The 24,686-nt window shown below is 33.8% G+C and overlaps 2 protein-coding genes across 2 annotated transcripts in view; one reads left to right on the top strand and one right to left on the bottom strand.

Annotated features, from left to right (window-relative positions):
- LOC134854269 (glycine receptor subunit alpha-2-like) overlaps positions 1-23,627 on the top strand; it is a 38,011-nt gene extending 14,384 nt beyond the window's left edge. The window contains exons 4-5 of the mRNA XM_063870463.1: positions 10,502-10,814; positions 22,732-23,627. Coding sequence (XP_063726533.1) covers positions 10,502-10,814; positions 22,732-23,142 — 724 coding nt within the window. The 3' untranslated portion in view covers positions 23,143-23,627. The remainder of the gene's footprint in view (positions 1-10,501; positions 10,815-22,731) is intronic.
- LOC134854596 (neuronal calcium sensor 1-like) overlaps positions 1-24,686 on the bottom strand; it is a 393,660-nt gene that overhangs the window by 83,268 nt on the left and 285,706 nt on the right. The window lies entirely within an intron of this gene.

Below are 24,686 nucleotides of genomic sequence, written 5' to 3'. Positions count from 1 at the left end.
TTTCACTGAGACATTTCAGTGAGTTTTTTCCCTAAATATTTACAAAATAATCCAAAACATCAAAGTATCAAAAGAATTCAACATTCAATGAAAACTACTGGCTTTTAAATGAGTTTTTGACCAAATCTAGATTTCCGTTTTTTGTTGGTTTTAAACAATTCGATGTTTTGCAACTTGTGTCACGACATCTTTAAGATGTTAACTTTCCTACTTTCAAATACATGCCAATAAATTGATGTCATGTCACACGTTTGAAAAGACTTTTGTTTCAGTTACTTTCACAAATTGTTTCAGATTTGCAAATAAAATCTTAAATTTGGTTTAGATTTAGTATCTCACAATGTTTTTCCACTGTCTTTAAATTGGGAGATGTTTGTTGTTTTTCAAAATAGTTGTCCAGTAGATTATGGGAACATCATTAAAAATAAAAATCACTGATCAAGAAGCGTGGTTGACCGCTGACGAAGAAGAATGCTGGACTTCTTTTTTTGTTAGTGGGTTTGGGCTATAATGGCAAAAAGCCGAGATGACTTATCGAAGAATATTAATATAATTCAGTATAATTATGTAAGATATTACAAACTAAAATGATGGTAGTTTATTCGGCTATTTCTGTTTTTTTTGTTCTATTTCTATTTTTAGCTTTTTATTTGGCCATTTCTGTTATTCGCATATCTAACGAGCTGATAGAAATTTTTATTATATTCAATTTATAACCTGTTTTTTTTTCAGATTTAGTACCGGATTCTTTTGCTTTTTAAGCAGGAAGTTTTAAGTCACAGTGAAATTTGATCTCCAATCTAATGAGTTGGAAAAGTAATTTTACCGAGACTCAATTAGTTTTTGAATGACACTTTCAGAATTACTATGAAAATATGCACTCGACATAGTAGTTTTTTGAATGGTTTCTATGCTTTTGCTCACATCACGTCAACATTTTTAAACTGAGTGAAAAATTGTGCTTCTATTACTCAATTAACCTAAGTTATGACTTCTGAAGTTCACTTTTTAGCAAGAATATCCAGTTTCTGCGTAAGCGGAACAGAAAGTTCCGACCACATCAATAGAACAATAAAAACAATTTTTTTGTGCAAATTTTTGTTGTTTTTTGTTCGTTTCCTGGTGAGCGAAAAAAGACGAAATGTAATAACATAAATACAGCATTACAAATTTCTAATAAAAAACTGCCAGCCTACAATAAATCATATACAAAATTAATTATCAGTTGCAATAACATATATGAAACTATAAATAACAAATGTTTCGATATTTAAAAGGTCTTTGCGCGCATAAAAGAACATTTAAGATCTCAAGTTTCAAATCAAAGTTCAATTGTAGTTTTTTGAATGGTTTCTATGCTTCATTACCTTCATCTTTACTGAGCCAATGAAGGTAATTTTTGATATATTTTTCAGGCTGATTATCATAATTGCGAATAGCATTATGGGGTCGAGGGAATTGAATTTTTTTGAATAACTGCTAGGATCAGTTACGCACCAAATTGGATTGATTCAATGATTGAAATTTATTTCCAGTGCCCAACATTTTGTGTGCAATCATCTAGATAGTTTGCTAGAGTTTTGCTACACTTTCCCTGACATCCGTAGCGATGAAGTTTTTTCAAATGTATCTTATTAAATGTATTGAATACTTTTTAGATGATTGAATACGCATTTCTACAAAGCTTTCCAGGTCAACGGACTTCCTTGTGATTTTTGCGAAACTGGGAAGTCAATTTCAATTAGTTTATTGTTCCCACCATATGACAATGCTAGATCAACTTCGTTTTAGCTGTTTTTGTTCCGACTTTCGATACGAAAGTAACGGAATATTTGTGCTCGGGGTGTGTTTTTTTTTCTTCAGACAAATTTCGACTTTTTAACTAGCCATTTTGACGGAGGTTTTTTATATCATTCAAAAGGTATTGTTGTCCTGAGCTCGAATTTGAAAAGATATTTTGGCTGTGATCATTTTTCGTAAAGTTATGGGGGTTTAAAGATTGCCATTTTGGCCAATTTGGGACACTTAACGCGCGATATATTTGGCGCTATTAACGCGTAAGCGGAGAGTTAATCCGTCTTAGAAATCGTTCCAAATTGGTTTAACGAAGCTCATTTGCCATAACTGATTTGTTACAAGTAGCGAAACCTATCTTTTTGTACTTTATATGCCGTGTGGGGGGATGATTTTCATAAAAAATTTCAAATTTTAGAAGAAAAAAATTTTTATTTTGTTTTATTACTTTTAATTTTTTAACGTTATTACTTCTCCATAAACCTTAATAGGCAGTCGGAACATTCAGGGCTTCGCCCTGATACGAGCAGTCTTGTTTGCTTTTAACTAAGTGTTTTTCTTTTTGAGAAAACTTTTCAATTAAAAATTGTTTGTAATCGCCATCAAGTTGTATTTGTTGTGCGCTTTGTTGTGTGCTTTAATTTCACGCTGTTTCAGAGGAAGGCGTTCAATTTTTGGTCTAATTTGGGTCTAACAATGTTAAATTGTATCATGAGCGACACTGACCGTTTCTACGAAAATTATTTTTAAATATTTTGATTTTGAACTTAGAAGTCTAATCGATCTATATTTAGTCGGGTTGGAACCTTGGTCTATAATTAGTCGGGTCTACAATCAGTCGGGTTGCAACCATTTCAGTAGTCGGGTCGGTCTATAATTAGTCGGGTCTATAGTTAGTCGGGTTGGAACCATTTCAGTAGTAATTAGTTAAGGCCCGTAATAGTAATATTAACAGATTGTAATAGTCTTTTCAAAAACGTTCTAATTTTTTTAGGCTTCGTGATTTTTGTCCCAGTTTCTGTCGGTTCATATTCCGATTTTTTGAGAGGCCACCATTTTTATGTGATAGTGTTTTTTTGATTCACTTTTCTAGAGCATGGTTTTTTTCAATTTAAACAGTTTTTTACCATTACTGAAAATTCACAAACTTGTAAATTTAGCAAGTTTTTTTTTGATTTTTTTCTCTTGTTTCTTGTTTTTTTTTTATTAAACAGTTTCAGTTTATGTTTGTAACGACTTGATCAGCTTAAATTGCATAATTTTGAGGGCAAAATAGATCTGTATGCAATTATGAGTTTCAGTTTGGATGGATAGTAAAATTTTTTAAAAATTATGAAATTTTTTATGACAAGTTTTGTTTTCGGCTGAACATGTTTCGACACAAAGTGTGTCCCCTTTGTTGCCGCACGGTAAATTGTTTCCAATTTTTTAAAGGTTGTTTCTGAACTTCATTGGATTCAAACATGAAGTTTTTGTAGCTGTAATTTTAAAAGTAATTTTTTCAAGTAAACTTTTAACCTAATTTTTCAGAATTCTTTATGACTTCTGTCCTTTTCCCTTCAATATCTTCTAGCGCAATATATTTTTTGCATCGCAAGTGTTGCGAAAGTTGGCTTTGCCCCTTTATAAAAAATAACATTTGCAAACTTAATTATGTCAAACTGATTTGTGCTTCAAAGGCTAGAACTTGCGGTCGATGCGTGATCGAAATACAAGTGAGATCTTCTTTTGTAAGTTAATTTATCCTGACCTGATTCTGATCGCAATCAAGTGACGCAGAATGCAACAAACTGGAAGTCATTTTGGCGTGTTTGACTCAATTTTTCTGCCCCAATTCCATTTGATTTTACAATTCAAGTCTAATTTGCCTCCGATTTCCCTCGAGAGTAAACTTCCCCGTCGGGTGGGTTATTCTGCTCCATTTAGCTCTAATTGGAGACCTTTCCAGTTTGGTCGCATTATTCGGTTCACTGGATTCCATTTTGCACCCTAATTGAAGCCACCAGGTCGAAACATGTCGACAATTTGGACCGAAATTCAAATATAAACTACACCCTTATGTGTTAACTTTAAACACAAATATCTGAGGAAGCAGTAATATAACGTGACGATGGGTGAAATTCAGTCCAGCATTTTGACCACACCTCTTTGGGAAGCTGTCGTTTTTGATCAATTTCGGAAATCAAATGATGGCACTAGTAATAATTGGGCTCAACCATGCGAGCAAGTAAGGAAGTTTCTTGTCACTTTTTGCTACGAGGGCGGATCTGGTAATTTCACAAATTGTAGATAGAAATTTCTATTTTTGGAAATCTGCGATTCGTGTTTATAGCTTTTCATTAGATTGACGTGAAATTAAAAAAACAGGGCTGCTTGCATCAGGGCAAAGCCCCGAGTGTTCCGATTGCTTTTTAAGGTATCTGCAGTTTTTCAAAAATATACTCAAAACGTCCAAAAAACGAAACGTTTTTTTGTTTGACTTTTGCTCATATTTTTTTGAAATTGCAGCTCACGCAAGAGCAAGTACAAAGTCAACTATTTATAGATTATTTGGACCAACTAACTAGCCTAAACTCAGCCATATACACTACATGTTAATTGAAAAGTGATACAAAGCGCGCCTTAATTATCCCAAATTTGCCACATAGAAAATTTTGAAACCCCGTAAGCTTTACAAAAAGTGGTGGCAGTTAAAATGTCTATTTTTTTTGAGCGCAAGGCATCAATTTTAATACTTCTTAGACGGTACAAAATTGTAGCTGGTTTTACTTAAAACCACCACTTTTTTCAAAAGTTAGGAAGATCAATCGATGCTTGAAGTACAATTTTTAGAATTTTCTGTGTTTAAAATAATCAGTGCTTTCTTTTTCTAAATTTTGTCCGTATTACCATCCATACAATTTTCGATTTGTTTTCTCCAATTTTAGTATGAAACAGTTCAGAGTTTAATAGGGTAAGGCGTGGGTGTAAATCAGATGTTAAAATTTAGTTCCAACTTCAGTATTGTTGCAAAATTATGAAACAGTTTTTAAACGTTTATTTTTTGAAAAATTTCTCTTGCACCCCACATGAAGTAAATGTGATACACTCTCTGAGTAAAATAGCGCGCTTCAACTCAATTTGGATTATTTTTGTGCTGGAAGAACTTGTCACAGGTGCTACGAGCTAATTTAAAAAATTTTCTTTGAGCTTTTATTATCCTAAACTAATTAAAGTAGTCTCAAATTTAAATCACCATAATTAAGAGATAATTTTTAAATTGGAGCTCAAGGAATCGATATATATGAGCTCATGGAATATTTATCATGGAACATATATCGAAACTTGAGCTTGAACAAATATATATATATATGTGTGTGTGTGTGTGTGTGTGTGTTTTGTTGTAAACAAGCTCTAGTTTATATAAGCGACTATATATTATTACATTAATTACATTATATAATTATACTGATACATTATTACGTTATATACATTATTATATGCATTATTATAATTATACATTTTGAGCAACATATCACTTTGTCCTTGACATTGCGGGGGATTTGAAAAACTATTTGAAATTTTTTCTAAATTTAATCACTTTTTTTCTTATTTTATCCAAAAACAATTTTAGACAATATACTCAGTTGGTAAATTCAAGATTTTGCCTAAATAGCCATCTTCTTGTTTTTGTTACGACTTTCGAATAAAATAAGTAAAAGATATTCTTGGGGTGGTTTTTTTATTCAGAACATTGTGATAAAAGTTGACTGGGTATGAGTATCGATCCGAAAGCTAGATAATCTAGTAAATCAGTAGCGGATTTAGTAATTCGACCACTTTATGACCCAAAGAGTTCCCCCTTTTTACTATTTTGACGGGGTACCGTGACAACTTCAATAAACGACAAATCGTAACAAAAGACAACTCGCAAAGCTTGTAGATACGAAAGGAAAGCGAAGCGTGTAGATAGGTTTATAGCTGAAGAAATTCGGTTTAAAGTCGCCGGTGGGCACGCTACACGTGTCGCCGCTTTGCGCCAATATCCAGCTCTAATATTTGTATTAGGGCCTACCCTCTGTTGGCAAGCTCGCAACAAATTTGCGCGACTGCGGTGGTGAGTATTGCGATTGGTTTTTCTAATGTGACTTGTATTTTACTGCGAGTTGTCTTTTTTGCGAGTTGTTTTTGTTGCGAATTTTTATTCTGTATCAAGTTTGTGTCAGTCAGTATCTGATCTTGCCTTAGCAAAGAGTAATGTGTTATCTTTGTTCCTGGCTATGTACACCAGATACCTATCTGTAATGCGATTTGAGAGGCTTGTGGGCACATGGTAGACAAGTTTCGCCCTGGCTTCGGGAGAAAACCTCAATAATGGGTTTGTCGGAAAGTCAGGTAATTTATATAGAATTTTCATGAAGTAAATTTAGGGACGGTTCCGAATGTTTATTTGAGATAGCGAGAGGAGCTTTAAATTTCTCTTAGCCCCAAAATGCACATTTTTTAAATTAATTTTTAGATTTTGATTGAAAATTTTGAGCGTTTCCTATCAAATTCTAGTTTTTATCACTCCCTAAGGTACTGAAAGTTAGTATCAAAGTGGAAGAAGAATTCTTGTATAGTGAGAAAGGGTGTAGATCATTCTAAAAGGAAAGCTAGATTATATAGTCGCTTATATAAATTTGGGCTTGCTTACAACCAATATATACATATATATGACACCCACTTTGTTATATTACACCCAGCACAATTACACCCATTTTGTTATATTTTTGGATTATGTAAATAAATTCCAAATACATGTTTGTAGACGTTGGAAAATCGATAATCAATTTGAACACGCCCAATTCATTTTCATGTTAATGGTTCTTGCGGGCCATTTTACGGGGATCGTAAGAAGCTCCATGTTCGATTAGGAACTTAATGAGAACTTGATAAGATGAGAGTTATCTTGCAAAAACTTCTTAAAGGAAATCAATTTTTGCTCCCTATAACGATGTTCGTGTTCTCAACACATTTCAAAGAAACACTTGGCCTCTTGAGAAATTGGGTTCTTTGATCATTACAATGTTCTCATTTTCAGTTTTTTCTAATCGGCTAATTCCAATCGATTTGCATAAGCTACCAAATGAAATCAAACTTCAGATTGAAATCAAAGTAAATGAAATTTTATTTGTTGTAGATGGATTTTTGTTACTAATTTTCGAGTATAAAACAGTAGTCACTTTTATTGGATCTACCAAACAATCTCCCATTTTTTTTTAAAAGGGAGGAAATTCTTGAGAAGATAATTGAGCGATTTTGCTCAAAAACTAGAAAGCTCGTATCTGAGCACGTAAGTTCAGGGATTGATCCCCAAGTGAGCCAAAAAAAATGGTCCGAAAATAAAAAAAGTCACCCCAACTATATATATTCCTCACTTTCTTCGAAAGTCGGAACGGTAACTTTAAAAAACAACAAACGCTGCCTTGTTTGGACGACTAAAAAGTACCTTATATATGTTTTTAGAGTGGTGGGAATTCTTTAGTAATTAACACAGTGGGAGCGGAAATTGTTTAGTAGATCTTTTTTTACGTTGGGGGCTGATCTCAAGAGATCGATAACTTCTCTAGAATGAATTCTCTGTTGATGAAAAAAAAACATTTAAAGCAATTTCAGTGGCGATTAGGACGACCATTTGCATTTTAGAATCATGGTACGTTTTAATTGTTTTGCGTCAGTTTCAGTTTTTGATTTAAGATCATGCCCGTAAATGTTTATTTTAGTTCATCAGAAAACAAAGCTATTATTGCCATAATATGTCTATTACATATGCCATATCTTAACTTGATGTTTTAATTACATAAAGCATAATATCATGAGAAAACAAAGAGCAATTAGTTTACTACAATTAAAAACTTGTCTGCAGATACTTATTTAAGTAAACCATCAGAGCCATTTTACAGACTGCTTGATAAAAGCTCGGAGCCAAAATCTGCCAAAATTTTCATTTTCAAAACAAATTCAGACAGAAAAGACGTCTGCATAGTAAGACGTTCAAAATATTAAAAACTTAAGCATGATCAGAAAGAGTTCGAACAATAAATCTAGGCATATGTCATTTTTTTTTCAAATCTGTAAGAGAAGTTTCCTGAGCATGCAAAAACTTTCAAATTTCAAATTTTTTGTAAATATGCTCAGATAATGCAAATTTGCTTACCTGTTACTTCTGAGGGGCAAACATCTATTTGGTTTATTCATGACTATAAAACAAAGTTTTTTTCTTGTGCATGTTTCGCCTAGAATTTATTTGGATGAGACTTTTCAAGAATTTTGAGATTTAAAATTGTTTTCAAATTACAAAACGCAATTCCACAGACTGCTTAATTAAAAATCGATACAAATTCTGAAAGGTTACTTCTTCATAAACTAGGGAAAAAGCAAACGTCAGCAAATTAAATTTTTGTGCATAATGAAAAATCATGCAAATTTAACATGAGAACCACAAACTTTAAGATAGCATCCAAGAGTTTTGTGAGTTGAAATGAACGCGAAACGTGATGAATGGTGTACAAAAGTTAAGTGTTTACTGGAGTTGTTTTTGTTTTCTGTCAAGTTTCCTAGAAAAACGTAGCCGAGTCATTTTGGACTTGATTTGGTTTCTAATGAGAATATTCTTCTGCTGAAAATTTCTATCATCTAAGTTTAAAATTAACAAGATTGCTCGGTGTCAGATTAAGCCTTGAAAGTTCCGATTGCTCCTTCATGCTTTTCATGTCGTTTTTGCTCTTTCAATAACTAATTACTTTTTTAAAACGATCGCAAGTAAATTATATTTTTGTTTTCGATCTCAGAGAATTTTGTGAAATCAGAACATTTTGTGAAAAATCCAATTGATCTTCTCTTTTTTTTCACAAATGTGCCTTTTCTCTCGAAAAACAACAATTCAAATTGTTCAATTGTGCATCTTCGTTTGAATTCTTTTGGTTAACCTATTGCAATAATTTAATTGTTTCGACTCCTCAGATGGGATATTTCAATTTGCGTGGGCTACTTTGCCGTGAGATATTCTAACCTTTGGGTTATGTTTGAGTGGGATACCTTCGCGTGGGACAAAAAGGTAGGGATAATTTGTCATGAAACCGAACTTACATGGCTTCACTCTGACACAGTTATGCTTACTGGTCCGTACTATGCTGCAATTATGCATTTCAATTGCTCATGATTTTGCAATGAATCAGGTCTTGAACAGTTTTCTAGTCTTTATTAAAAGTTTTTATTTTGGCATTAATTTAAGTTGACGTAAATGTCTGCGATGTTAGTGATCTCACAAAATATTAAGTTAAATAAATTTCATTGCTTTACATTGCTTTAGGCCGAAAAAAAATTCATTGTTTTTATCTTCTGTTCATCATATCGCGCGAATATTCCACAAACATTGTTCATTTTTTTCCTGCGATCAGAAATTGGTGGTTGAGTTCATCAGTTGAGGGCTCACAGAATGAATCAAATTTATCAAGATAAATAAGAAAGCCAGTGAGCTGAGTCAGGCACAACGAGGAGAACTTGTTTCTTGTTGGCTCCTATAAATTAAAATTTAAGGTTCCGATGAGCCATAAACTTTTTTTAACGACAAAATTCTTGTTTCAAGATTCAGACATTAGACATCTAATTTTTGGGGGACTATCACAAAGGAAGAAGTTGAAATTGGATGGGTTTTTTCAGATAAAATTAGGCAACTAAGATAAACATCAGATATGATCGAGTGATATATTTCTTTGAAGCATTTTCGCCTCTGGTTTGAGTTGCAATAAATGACATCCGAAATACAAAATATTAAATCCGAAATTTTTTTAATAAAAAATAAATGATTTCAGGCGCCAAGCAGTGATCATTATCATTGCTGTGAAGATTGTTAGTATAATTTTACGCAATGAGTAAGGTTTCTTGAACTAGTAACTGGTGTTTACCTTTGCGATAAACCTTTTGGTGTTTACCTTTGCGATAAACCAGGGCATTGCAAACGGGTGTAAGAAGCATGCCCGCTGACCCCCAAAAAAAATAAATTTTCATAGCTCCGCTCTCAAACGACACTATATGAGGCCACTAAGCCAATTTAATGTAAGTCAAAACTTTTTAAGTCGAAAAAATAGAAATAGAAGTATAAACAAACAAACAAAATTTTAACACATCGCAGTTGGTATATTTCCATCTAACATAAAAGAGAATTTTGAACTGAAAGGATAATTAAAATTCAGACATTGCGATAACCGGTGCATTGCAAACGGTTGTAAGAATTTTTTGTCGTTAATAATTTTTGTTCGTTGTTTTGATGCTAAACTAACTTTTAATTGTCTTATTTGGCATGTTTTTCCTTCAATGAGTTTTGCTTAAAACAAATCGAAACAAACAAAAATTTTGTTAGATCTAACTTTTTCGTCATTTGTTTCCTTTTTTTAAAACTAAGTGGCTTCCGCCTCATTTGATGTCTGCTAGTTTGCCTGCTACGCTTGTGCTGTATTTTCGAATTGTGGGAGAACCTGCTTTGAATCTTTGTTAAAAAGTTAAAGCAAGTTCGGAAAAAACTATTTTTTCTTAACATTATTATTATTATTTTTTAAATTTTGACTGAAAATATCTATTTAGGGAATAATATTGCTTATCAAGTACTAAAATTTATTCCATGATTTAAAAAATTAATGAGTGCCAAATTTCCATAAGGGCTTTAGAATTTTTTTTTCTGTTTCAGCTGGGTCAATTTCTGGATCGACCCGAAAGCAATTCCAGCCAGAGCCGGTCTCTCCATCACAGCCATTCTGGCCCAAATCACCCTGATAGTAGGCATGGCACAGAGGTTCCCCTCAGTGTCCGATCTGAAGATGGCCGATTTGTACCTGACAGTGAACTTCATGTATACATTCGCCACTTTGATCGAGTTCGCGGTTGTGTCTTACCAGCCGCATCAGTCATCTGAAGACAAGAGCAACAAAGAGGCTAAGAAGAAGAAGAAGAAACAGAAGAAAAACTGTCTCAAGTGTATCTTCGGAAACACTGAACAAGATGTAAGTATCCGGCCGAACAGTTTCATTAATTATTTTTTAGAAGTAGGTTCAAAATATCCGTTTGGTTAAACATACATGCTGCTACTAAATGAAACTATCATAATAAATTAAACATAAACGTTGCCAAATAAGAAATTTGCCAGATTGGCAAATAATCGCGACCTTGAACACTTAATTTGTTCGAAAATGGACATTTTTGTGTCTTTATAGCTTTTAAATCCAACCCTGATTTATAGCTTTTTCATTGGCTGGATTTTTTTGCTGTTCAGTCTTAAAGCCATGTGAGTAGCCCTTAAAAGTTTCTTTTTGACTGTTCTGAGCAGGCATCGATCTAGGAATGTCTCGAGGGGGGCGGATTTTCAAAAAAAAATTGATTATCTGAGCTGATTGATCAAAAAAAAAATTGATGACCAAATTGATTATCTGAGCTCTCCCAAACCACTTTAAAGACCCTAATTTGACAATTTTTCTGCGCGGTAGGCAAGTTTTTGAAAAAGGGCTAAAAATACGACGTTTTTACGCACTTTTTGGAAAATTTCGACCAAAAAAAAAATGCGTTTTTTTGGCGCGCGCTCCCCCCTCAAAGTTAGTATATCTTAAGGTCAGTCAACCAAAAACGGATATCTCAAAATAGTACAAAGGGGGACCCTTTGGGTCGGCAGGGGGTCGAATCCCTGAGGAGGGGCGTTCACCACCCCTCTAAATCCGCTACTGGTTCTGAGTACCTAATGGCAGTAGAAGATGTAGGGGGACGCTCCCCCCGCCCTCAGGGATTCGACCCCCTGCCGACCCAAAGGGTCCCCCCTTTTTTATTATCCTAAGACATCCATATTTGGCTGATCGACGCTAAATTTCTTCTAAAAGACCCTTCGTTGCCAATATATTTTAATTTTGAGGGTGACTTTTTGTCAAACAGCAGCAAAGACCCAAATCAATAAATGTGAATACAAATTTGTAGAAAGCTTTATCTTCGATAAAAAAGCGGTTTCAGATTTTTTAAGGTAATGAAAATTTAAGCCCAAAGATATATGTAGTTAAATTGTTATTTAAAAAATGTTTGTCTGTTGATTTCTGTAATTCGATCAGAAAATCTAAGCTTTTGAGCAGCGACATATCTTGCTTCCCACCCATAACGCCAGTTTCGTTGTTTTTTGCTTGAGGCGTATAAAAACAGACCTTTTCATCTATTAGCCTCCTCCCAATTTATTAAATAAAACTGTAAATAAATCCCGAAAAATTCCCTGGGCACAATTGTAAACAAGACTGCTGGTATCAGGACGAAGTCCTGAATGTTATGTTGGCCTTTTAAGATCTATGGAGCAGTAATAACATTTAAAAAAAATAATTTTAATGAATTTAAATTAAAATTTTTTTTCTAGAGTTATGAGATTTTTTATGAAAATCATCCCCTCACACGCCATATAAAGTACAAAGTGATAAATTTTGCTCTCATTAACAAATCTATTATGGCAAATAAGCTTCCGCCAACCAATTTGGAACGATTTCTAAGACGGATTAAACTCCGCTTACGCGTTAATAGCGCGAAATATATCGCGCGTTAATTGTCCCAAATTGGTCAAAATGGCAATCTTTAAACCCCCATAACCTTTCGAAAAATGATCACAGGTGAAATATCTTTTCAAATTTAAGCTCAGGACAACAATACATTTCGAATGATGAAAAATTTTTTGTCAATAATGGCTAGTTAAAAAGTCGAAATTTGTCTGAAGAAAAAAAAAACCCACCCCGAATACAAATATTCCGTTACTTTCGTTACGAAAGTCAAAACAATAAGTTTGTAAGGATTCTCTCGTCACATTTATTATGAACTTATGCACAGAGTGATTACTCATTTATTTTTATTCTTTCAAATACTTGATTCCTGATATTCTTGAAATTGAACTCAGCAACAGTAAACCGGGTTGACCAAAAATGATTATCATACAATTCTGTTAAATGGGAAATTTATTTTCATACAATTCCATACATTTCTAAACGTTTGACGGTCTTGCATTTACAATGCATAAAAAACTACCTGAATTGTCTTCGAGCTGTCTTTCACAAATGTTTTAACAAAAGTAACAAACTTTTAGTTTTTGGCAAAATTTTTCAATGATGATTTTTTTAAATGTTTCATTTTCAAATTAACAGACATTGATCAAAGCATACATAAACACGCCAAATAAATAAAATAAAGTTTTTCTGCGTTTTTGAAAAAAAAAATTCAAGTGAAAAGAAAAAAAGCTAATATTATCGTATCCGGGACTACGTTATGCACACAAAAAATTCATTTTTGTATGAAAAAAATTTGTTTTCGGAAGTTGTTTGTTCTATTTGCGTATAAAGTTCTATTTGCGGTCGGAAAAAAACCAAAAAAAAATTTTGGGGTCGAATTTTCAAAATTACTTTCAAATTTTTGTGTCGCCATCAAAAAAATGCCAGTCATTCAATTTCCACATATGGAAATTGTATGGCACGCATTTTCTCCATACACTTGATGTATGGAATTGTATGATAATGAGTTTTGTTGTATGGAATTGTATGATAAGCATTTTCGGTGTATGGATTTCAACCCGGGAATGCGTTATGATTTGCAGGATACCGATTTGTTCATAAGCCATAGCTCAATTAAGCTTAATTAATTAAACCGTCGAGTAAGAGCGGATTTAAAGGGGGACGCCCTCTTCCCCTATGGGGATTTGACCCAGACCACCCAAAGTGCCCCGTTCGGTACTATTTTATAAATTCACATTTTTGACTGACCGACACTGAAGCCTTTTTTGTGTATTTTTTTCTAAAGGCTAGTTTGTCGCCAATATGTTATAAATTTGAGCGAAAAACCAGCGCCGAAAAACGCAATTGTTTGGAAACTACCTTTGAAAAATTAACTAAAAACCTCCTATGTGGTCTGTTTTTTTTTTAAAAAAAAACATTTATTTGCAGCATGAAAGAAATCGTCAAAATATGGTCGTGATAATGTTTGGGTAGAGCTCAAAAAAGAAAGACTAAATTTTCGATAAACTTTTGAAAATCCTCGCAAAAATCTCTCCTTCACCCTCGAGAAAATCCTAGATCCGCTCCTGATTTGAAGGTTCTAATCATCAACTATTCCACTCGTTAAAATTGCATATGCTAAATTAAACAAGGGAAACGGGATTGACCTTAATTTACAATATTGCAAATCTTTTGCCAAATCCAAAAAGAGGGGTGGATAATTAACCAATTCAGTTGGATTTGTGGCCTCAAAAGTGCAGATAAGCTGCTTAGGGTGAGACTATGTAATAATGAACAACATGTTTATCTTCTTATCTTCAGTTGAGCCGATATCTGACATTAATTTTTACAAATACAACAGGATTTTGCTCGGGAGAGCGCTTGATTAGCTAAACGCGAAGACGCCATTTAAAATCTACGAAACAGTTCATCAATGTATACTTCATTTTACGCATAATTTTTGCGACTAACTGAATTGGTTCCACAAATTTTGGTTAACATTTGTAAGGTAGCATTTTAAATCAAAAAAGATTTAAATTAAATTGAAAAAATGGTTTTTCAAATACTCTTTTGCATCTTCAATTTTGTGAAAGACTTGCATCTCAAATCAGGGGCGGATCTAGGATTTTCTCGAGGGGGGATTTTCAAAAAAATTTCGAAATTAATTTTGTCGACCTTTTTTTTAGGTCGACCGTCGACCGAATAGATTTTTCGAGCTCTCCCTGAGCACGGTTTACTCCCTCTTTTTTGGCCAAATTTTCCGCAGGCAAAATTTTGAAAAAAAAAAACAATCCAAAAAAGGCTTTTTTAGGCACTTTTTGGAAAATTTTGACCAAAAAATCGCGTTTTTTCGGCGCGCGCTCCCCCTTCAAAATTAGTATATATTGGCGCCAAAGGCGCCTTTAGAAAAATTTTAGGGTCGGTCGACCAAAATTGGATTTCTTAAAAAGTACCTACCAAAGGCTGGGGGTAGTCGAATCCCTGAGGGGGGGGGTGTCCCCCCTAAATCCGCCCCTGTCTCAAATATTTGCATCTCAGTGTTTTAACTGCCAGACTAAAAAGGACATCAAGTCTGTAAAACTTTACTTAAAAGGTTTTTAATGGTTATAATTTATTATGAACATTGAGTGTTTTTTTCAAAGATGTCAGTATGGAACGCACCAATTCGAAGATAACTATTTTACTCAAAATATTCTACTCAGTTGATTTTATGTTAAATTCAGGTACTCTAAATTAATTAGACAAAAAGCGAAATACTTCAGTGGAAATAATTTTAATTATTAATCCAGACAAAGTCAAATTTAGACCGGTCTAAGAAAGTAAAGCAACCGTTTAAAGAAATTCATCATTGAAACATTTTTTTCCTCAATTGTTAACGTTTTTATTGCGGACCGAGGCACTAACTTAGTTTCAATAAACATCAATTAAGAGTTTAATTAAAGATTTTAAAATGTAAACATTCCTGTGGTATAACTGCGAATTCATCAACACTGCTGCAAGATTATTTGAAAACCCTAAAAAACGATATGAAAAAAATGTCTATCGACCGAATCACTACCAAACGGACTTAAATATGTTAAATCATTCGGCGAACTATACGACGTATCTTTGTGCGCTCCGCAACAACTGGGAACAAAACTTTTCCCACCGGCTTCGCGGTCGGCATTTCGCGCCGAAAGCCCCCAGGTATTTTCATAAACAGTTTCTGCCACTGCACTGACAAGCTCTCAATACGTGTCAGTCCCATTGCAAGATTAAAACGTCTCAATCTTTTTTTGGTTTTTGATTTAGCGTAGAAAAAAATCAAACCACACCTGAAGCCAGTAGGGAATTTAGGTGGGGACGAGTTGTCGTTTTTGCGACATAAATTTTTGGCTGACCTTGGTTTTTTCTAAGGTCGGGGTTGACGCCAATAATCAGTTATTATGAGAGGGGAGCGCGCGCCAAAAAACGCAATTGGGTCAAAATTTTCCAAACAAGTTTTTACACAAGCAAAGCTTGTTATAGTATGAACTCTCTTTTTTTTTCAATTTAAACCACAAATATTGTTGCGACGCAAAAATTGTTGCGACAAAATTTGTTCATTTTGAAAGTGTTCATTTTGATCATTAACCAGCTATTAAGTACAGCCAATGATAAGGATATTAACACAGAATATTATATTACAAATAGCACTTTAGCGTCAAGGTATCATGGATCTGTAGCGTAGATGCAGGGAAGGAGACCCACAACAAAATAAGAGGATTCGAGCTTGGGCAGGGTCGGATGTTTTTAATGAACTTAGTCGGATACTAGTTAAAATGCGTCCGCTCTATAAATTGAGGCATGCTAGTTGGTAAATTTCTTCTTTTTTTAAAAAAAAATGACTGTTACTGCTAATGAACCATAACTGGCTTGCGTCACTTAGCAATTTTGTAGACTCATAGTTTTACTCATTCAGTTTTTCCCAGTAGCAATATCGGTCATATTTTTGCTTGTGTGTGCGAAGTGCAACTTCGCCTCTGTGTAAAATAATTTTTTGGCGATTTTTTTTTAAATTTACCTGCAGCGCAGAAGTTTTATTCAAAAAAATTTTCTTAATGTTTTTGGGGAGAGCGGAAAATCCACTTGGTCAACCTATAAAGAAAAGTGAAACGAATCGTTGCATTTTTTTGAAAATCTGCTCCCTTGAAGAAAATCTAGATCAGCGACTCCGTGAAGACTTAGTTTCTTCTTAATTTTTAGTCCGGCAAAAAAATATTTTTGTTTTGTTAAATTTAAGTTCTCTGCTTTTTTTTTTGTTTTGAATGTGTGACGGGATGAAATTTTAAAAATCGTTTATCGGCTTCCCCGTTATTTATAAGTATAAATTTTTTTATTTGTTTTTTGTTTGTTTTTTGTGTCGTCCGCTTTTTCAGATACAAAGTACTTTGGATTCAAGACTTTTTTTGTACGTAAACACAATATTCTCAAATACACATAAGAAGTGGTCAGATGGTATATCAAGTTGATTTTTTCTTAATCTTGTTTTGAGCAAAACGGAAAATTTTTAAGAAACTTTTCTGGGTTTCGAGAAAAGCCCAAACGTCTTTAAAGCAATTTTTTTAATTGAAGATTGAACGTAAAGGAAGGCTGCAATTTGTATAAAAATATATTGTTGAAATAGATCCAATCGGATAGTTCTGTGCTCTTTGCATAACAATCAAATATTTTTTGTCGTTCTTGTTTTTTGATGTTAAACAAAAATGTTTGAAATTATTTTCTTTAAGACCGGGAAAACTGTCTTCGTAGAATTTTTTATACAGCTACAAGCTCGAATACACATTGAAATTTGGTTTTAAAAAAACCGCTATTTTTTGGTCAATTGAAAACCGACCGAAGATTTACATTTTTTGAACGCACAATATAATGATTAATTTTTTGGGCATTTTTACCCATTTAGCTTTTTTTTTACAATTTAGGGCTTTGTCGTGAAACCACCCGTTTCCAAAATGGGTTATGTGTTCTTCAACTTGACCGTGTTCATTATGCGATCCCAAATTATAAAAATAATTCTGAGAATCTAAGATAGAATTATGCAATCTCAGGCGAACCAATAAAATTCAGACCAACCGGCTTTTTATAGGCTCTGGTTGCTAATTTGATTCAGAGGGAGTTGAAATGAAGTGGTCGCTGATTCAAAGAAAGTTGCGAGTTTGTTGTGTTCCTTTAATGATGCCTAAGTCCAAATTGAAAACAGTCTTTGTTTTCATAGTTTTTATGTTCTAGTTGAACAGATTAAACCGAACACTTCTGCGAGAGGTGTTTGATTCCCCTGGTTTACCTCCAAGTTTCTACTTGAGACAATTTGGGACTCTTTAAGTTGCTATTGGATCCTAAATTGTCGAGGAAAGGGTCAATTTCACACTATAACAACCCTTAGTACATTTATGGGATCTTATCTTAAGGTCATACACCCCTAAATCAGAAACGCCCTATTGCAAAAGGGGTTAAATTTCTGCAAAAGTAGAAAGCGTGTTCGTCCTCTATGAGAAAATCTGGAACTACTTTTCTGGGTGGGAGGGGGATACTAAACAAGATTCAGAAAAACGAAACACCTGGAGCTTCAGCTGAATAGACAAGTTCAAGTAATCATGGGATAAAACTGTCATCATTGAAACAAAAATAATATTTGTTTACTAAATAAATTCAGTTCTTACCAAAATCCTGAGAGATTTATAATGAGACCGCCTGAAATAACAGACTATAAACTAGGGTTAGTTGTTTGAAGTTGCGATTTCAATGCAAAACCTATAAAATTTTAACGAGGGTTCACTTATTTACATGACTGAAATGATTAATTTTTATGATATCATTAAAACCAAAACAAGTGCAGTCAAATAACAATTTATAAATGGCGATCTAATATAAATTTAAAAAAATTGATTAGTTACAGACATGCAGCAGCTCTAGGTAACAGAAAGAAGCCCAATACTCTGAAGTTGCGTTGGTTCGTAGATGAAGGACAAAATTAATAGCTTGACAGTTAAGTTCGGAAAAAATGATAGACGCTAAAAGTTCTCTCGGGTAAATTGCGATAGAGCAAGGGCAAACAATTTGATCGCTTATGTTGGCGAGGATTCATGCGTTGGATCTCCTTAACTATATCCCCCTCGAGTAACGAATACCCTCCCCCCTCCCCCCATAAAGAACGAAATCAACGGCTTAGCATATCAGAGTTTTATACCTAGTAACCAATCTCCCCTCTATTGCAAAAGGGGGTATATTTAAAGAGATCTCATCAGTTTACAGGGACCAAGGGAACAAATCCCCCCCCCCCCCCTCCAGCAGACATTCAAAAATCTTATGAGAACACTAAAATGGCTTTGGCGGAAAACTGTGATCTCTCTGCACCATTTTCGAGCTATTACAAAATCGTTTGCTCATCATTTCTATCTGTTTCTTTTGAAATTGTTAATGCTATGGATAACGAAAAATATTTTAAATAGTTTTGGTTTTTATTTTTGTCTTGAAATATTTTTATACTTGAAGAGAACGTTGCAAACGCTTGAATAACATTTTTCTCCGAATGGCTAGTTATAAAAAAGCAGCAAGGTTTCTCGTATCAATATACCTCGGCTGTCTGATATGATGAATGGAATAATTAATAAGTGAGTCATAAAAGTCAAAAATTGCTAGTTTTTTTAAATCGAAAAATTGAGTTTTTTCAAATCTTTCCCACACGCGCTAAGTAAAATACAAAATGATGTATTTAGCTTTTTTTGAACCAAATTAGGTTGCTTGAGCCGAATTAAGACACCGTTTACTCGTTAATAACACGAAACATACTGCCCATTAATTGTCCCAAGTTAGCCAAACTCTTAATTTTCAAACCCACATTACTTCACGAAAATTAATCACGCGTGTTTTTTTTAATTGGAGCTCAATATGTCAACACTTTTCAAGCGGTGAAATTTATCCGTTCAAAGCTGGCCAGTTTAACAATCGAAATTTGTCTCCAGAAAAATAACCACATCGAGAAAGTCTATCGTATTTTTTCTTCAAACGCCGAAAAAATATATAGAATGTGGTATTGTCGTGAGAAAAAACGGAAGCTGGAAAAATATAGAAAAAAAATTAATTCATATAAACATGCAACAGCCTCTCATTTGTTAGAATTAGAGTCTATATACAAAGTGCTGTGAAACTTTGTTGATACATTTTTTCTGCTATTTATCGGGAGTTTCTATTTAAATTAGTTTTCTTGGCAGTAATGAATAGCAGCGTAGATAGCGATGATATCCATCATTCACTTAAGGAGAAAATTGGAATTTTGAGATCATTCAGCATCTAAGAATTGATCAAATAGTTCAGTTTTTTAAACTAATAAATTTTTCTTGTAATTAACTTCTTTTAAAATATTTGAGACCCTGGGAAATTGGTTTAATAATTTTTCACTGAATAAAAAAATTTAGTTTCGATCCAGAGCTAAGATCAAAACCATACAATTTTGAGAGTTTACTCGTCTAAAACTGTGTTCGCTGTATTTTCACAAAATTAGTTGCCAAACTAATAAAACATGCGCAGAGTGTTTTCACTCGGGGTCTTTTTTGTCTCTTTAACTTTAATTTGTATTTTTTGGCCCTCATCGAGATAGTTATGCGTAGTCTGAATTTTTGTCAATGCGTCAGTTTTTTCTGTAAAAATTGTGTTGCTTACGGGAAAAGAAAAACGAAATAAGTTAATAATTTGGTAATAATTTTTTTCGCTCCATAGGGAAAAGTGCGTAGTTGCTGCGAGAGTCTGAAAAAATAGAAAATTTGTCATTTAAACGCGGCCGTGATCACTTGCTGGTTGATCATTTTGATTGTCTTAAATTGTTATTTGATTAATTTACACGTGCATCGATAACTGAAGTCCAATATTGAGGTTTTGGAGTGATTGAGGTTTTGTCGAACATTCAAAGTTTATCAACATATTGTTGTGGCTAAACCTTGATTAAATTAAATAGTGGCGTTTCTCATGATAGATGGACCGAAATTCGGAAGTTTTCTTCTCCTTGTTTTCAGCTAATCAGAAACGAATATTCAAAAATCTCAATTAAATTGCAGAAATCTCAAGAAAGCGAATAAAAGCAGGCCATTACATTAGTCTTAGTACAGGCCGATTACAAGATAAACAGATTGCAGATAATTGAATTTCTAAACATTGCCAGATCAAAAAACTTATCGGAGAAAAACTTAGTTTTCACAGATAATGGTTTAAAAAGATGCAAAAAAACAATACATTAGTTATTGTATCTGCTCAGACTGTGTAGGCTATAATTTATTTTATGCTAATTTTGACTTCGGTTCAGTGCAAAAAGTTTTCAGCGAATAGCAGTTTCTAGCAGTTTTGATTAGTTGAAAATTTTATTTTCGTTTGGTCCGTCTATCATGAGAATAGCCCCCGTATTAAATAAAGAGACAAAAGAAACAAACTATGCGATAGCGATAGCTTATTTTTTCAAAAATAAAATTGTTATCCGAAAACTCTTTTAGGAGCAAGTTAACATCATCCTTTTAGATAAACTATTAAGATCTTCCTTGCCAATATTTAGTTCGCAAGCGCTGCGTGTAAAGTGCCTGATTTTATTGGCTAGAAATTCCAGCTCAGAACCAAGTTAACACCATTTCCCCGAAATGTTTCAGAAAGGAGGATGTTAAGTTGGTTCATCTATTATTATGAATCTTGAAATTAAGATGACAGCATCTTGAAAATAAGGTGATTTATTGTTTTGACCATTTGAAATATGGGGAGAAAATTTGTATTCGATTGTTTTAATTTTTCTTTTTGTTTTTTTTTCCACGCAAAATCAAGTACCACAAATGATCATCGGAGTGGGTCGAATGATATACTAAATTCAAGCCTTTTGAGTCGTAATTCGAACGAAATTAAAAACAACTCTTAAAAGTTTTAGAGTATTGAGAACAACTGGTTTAAACTGTTTAATTCTTAGTTCAATTTCGAGCGAACAAAGCGAGCGAGCCTAAAATAGCTTATTTATGCTCAATTTAAGCCGTGCAAACTTTAACGACATTTTGAGAATCAAAAAATTTTTGAATAAACAACATTTTGTGAAAAAAAATGTGGAACAAATTTTTAAATTTTTTTCTTGACATATTTCTACAAAAACTGATTTCCAATTAGTTTTTATTACTATGACTGTCGAATATGTCTAAAATCTAGTTTTACGTCAGATCCTTTTATCACAACACGCTGAAAAAACTTCTCTTATTTGAAAAAAAAACTTTTTCTTTTTGTATTTTTTTGAAAACTATGGTCGGAACATTCTGTGCTACTTGCACAGTAACAGGTTATTTTTTTTGGTCTTGTATTCTTTTTGTGGGGCGTTTTAGTCGAAACATCATTTTCTACCTGCACAACAATTCTCAACCCTTGAGTTTTTTGGCTATGAAAAAACTACCAGTTCGCTTTTCGCTTTTATCAGCCAAATTATGCTTTTGGGACAATACTTGGCTAGCCGTTTTGTTCAACCGCACAAGTAAATCAGAATTGAATGTATTCAATTTGAGCTGTCCAAATACTTGTGGCGAAAAGAGAACAGTACTTGATTTATGGTCATCATTTGCAAGCCTTACTTTTATGAGCCCTGCTATTCAAAGGGTCTTTTTGGCGGTCGCTCTTTATTGAATCGCTGTGTTCCTTTTTTCAAAAACTGTATTTAATCAATCTAACTGGGTTGCTTTATAGGTATTTCAGCAAATTCCATCTTCAATATCCTTGTCAAGTTTTCCAATTTACCCTTTAAATTATTCCCCTGTGAATTTAAAGAAGATACAGATAAAATTATCAATTTTTTTCACATGTATGACCTCTGCGAGATAAAATATGATGAAATTTTTAAATCTTTTGATTACCATTTTAAGAGTGGGTGGTTTAAAATCTGGTGGTTGGAATTTCAATTCTCGACCAAGCTCGGGCAAAAAATTAAATTGATAAAATTCCGGAGCGTATAAACCTAATAGAACTCAGTTCACTTATTGAAACAATTATTTTAATAATTTTGTTCATTTTTGGAATTGCTGATAAAAATTGCATACCAAAATACGTTTATTTTGCTGGTTTGTTTTTTTTGTTGAGAAATTATGATAATAAGAATTTAATTGAGATTCATTAATTGCTTTATGATGAAGGGGCGCAGGTTCAGGGGTGTAGGGGTCGTTATAATTTTTGGGAGTGCTCATAAAATCAATTTAGTCGGCCTAGAAAAAAATAACAACAAGATTTTTGAAAATTTTCTTGAAAATCCGCCTTTTTCCTTGAGAAAAGTCTAGATCCGCCCATGTTACGATCATTTGGACCTCATCAGCCAATTTAAAGTATAGCTCGTTGGTCCTTCCTTTTTAAAACTTGTGGATAAATGGTCTTGATATTGAGCTGAGTATTCGTTTGATGTTTTCAGGCTCCACTTGGACGTCAAAACAACTTCAATGCCGACCACTCGCCACTTCTCTCGAACGGAAACGCCGTGGTGCTTTCCGACGGCACTACCCTTCGCGTCCCGATGCACTCTCGCGGGTCCCAGGGCACCTGTTGCAGTAAATCGGGGGGACCCAACAACCCCACCAGCAGCCAGCATATTGGGGTTCCTAGTTGTTCACATGGGATTACAAAGTCCCCCCTCACCGCTTCAACGCGTTCGCTCACCAAGAAAGCCCCTCCCCCAAAACAGAAGTACAATATTGACCACTTGAGCAAGTTGTGTTTCCCGTCCACGTTTATAGTGTGGAACATTATTTTCTTCTCACTTAACATACAACTATCAGGGCGATATGACGTGTTTGCTAAATTCAAGGCATTCTTGCCCGGTTAATGAATTAAGCCCAGAATTAATTGTCTCAAGTTATTCATGTACAAAATCTCAAATAACTGTCAAAAATAATCGGATCTTTTTAACAATCCCCCCTACTATGCTGTGTACTTATTAAACGAATATGCACGCCTATTAAGAACTGATTCAAGGGTTGAGAAATTGGGATAGGGAATTATTTTAGAGATCCATTTATTTCACGAGTGCTTATTCAGCAATATGCATGAAACCTGTCTTGTCTGTAAACGAAAGTTAAAAATGGACGATAGTTCAATTTTTAACTCAAAACTTCGAACTATCTTATGAATTATAAAGGTTATTTTGATTAAAGAGTCTTTAAGTTATCATAGTTTTTTCGTTTAATTTTTTCTCATGTAAAGCGCGTATAAAACTTGCCTCTAATTATCGTGTAAAATGAATTTGTTGTTAGTTATTTTAAACTATAATGCAGTTGTTAGACTCAAGGAAATTATAAATTTTTAAAGCTATCTTTTACCCTCATAAAGTCAATCAGCCGGCCATCAACTGTATATATTTTTAAAATTGCGTTCATTTTTGAGACAATATTTTTCACTCATGACAGAAATTGAATCAGATCTTCAATTATTTCAGAATTCACATTGCGAAAGAAAAACCGATGAGCCTGTATGCTTAAAAGAGGCTAAAACATCGGAAAAAATACCTTAAAATGACAATAAGGAACAACTAAAAAAAATACAAGAAGAATTAAAGGTACAATTATGAACTGGGGTCAAATATACATGACGTAAGCGCTTTAAGTGTTCTGAACAAAAAAGGGGAATCACTCTTGGCAGAAAAAACCAAAAATGACTGAACGTTTCAGATATCAAAAACTCCCTTAGAAATAAGCCTGCGAATCAGTCAGTTTTGGTGAGTTTGAAGGATATTGATTGGTTGAGAGCTTTCTTTCTTTCCGTCTTTCTGTCCCGAGAATAGCCCGCCTGAAAAAAGAGAGAAACAAATAAGACATCTTTAAGCGATCCCAGATGAATGCCGGTCGTAATTTCTCCCCAGCCAAGTGATAATTCTTCATTAAAACGTCCATTTTTCCTCCGCCCCCGGACTATAAATCTTACTTGGGATCAGAAACAGTAATTGAATGAGTTTAACCATTTCTACTTCCAAATACCCTAAAATAGGATTCAATCTTAGTTCTCAGATGCGAAGCAACACTACGCATTTGATTTAAGGCTGACCTTTTGACGACGACGATCTTGAATTGCTACGAGTGGTGATTTTGGTATATCGATTTGAGGCTCTATTTGGATTTGGACTCCGTATCGAGATTTTCATCGATTTTCACGGAGGTGCAATCCATTGATGTGATGCATCTAACAAAACCTCCGTTGTCGAAATGTCATGATAATCTGCATTTTTGACAGCAACAAATGTTTGCTGCCTGGCTTGACGCATTCACTTATAATTCAATCGATCTGTAGGATTTGGCGAAGTTTATTGATTTTATTTGGTCTGAAAATCTAAAATTTTGTGAAAATTAAAAAGAATGCTTGAGCGAGAGTGATTGC

Source organism: Symsagittifera roscoffensis, chromosome 9 (assembly GCF_963678635.1).
Source record: "Symsagittifera roscoffensis chromosome 9, txSymRosc1.1, whole genome shotgun sequence".
Classification (NCBI taxonomy): domain Eukaryota; kingdom Metazoa; phylum Xenacoelomorpha; order Acoela; family Convolutidae; genus Symsagittifera; species Symsagittifera roscoffensis.
Note: the sequence above shows the minus strand (reverse complement) of the source record. Positions and strands in the feature narration are given on the sequence as shown.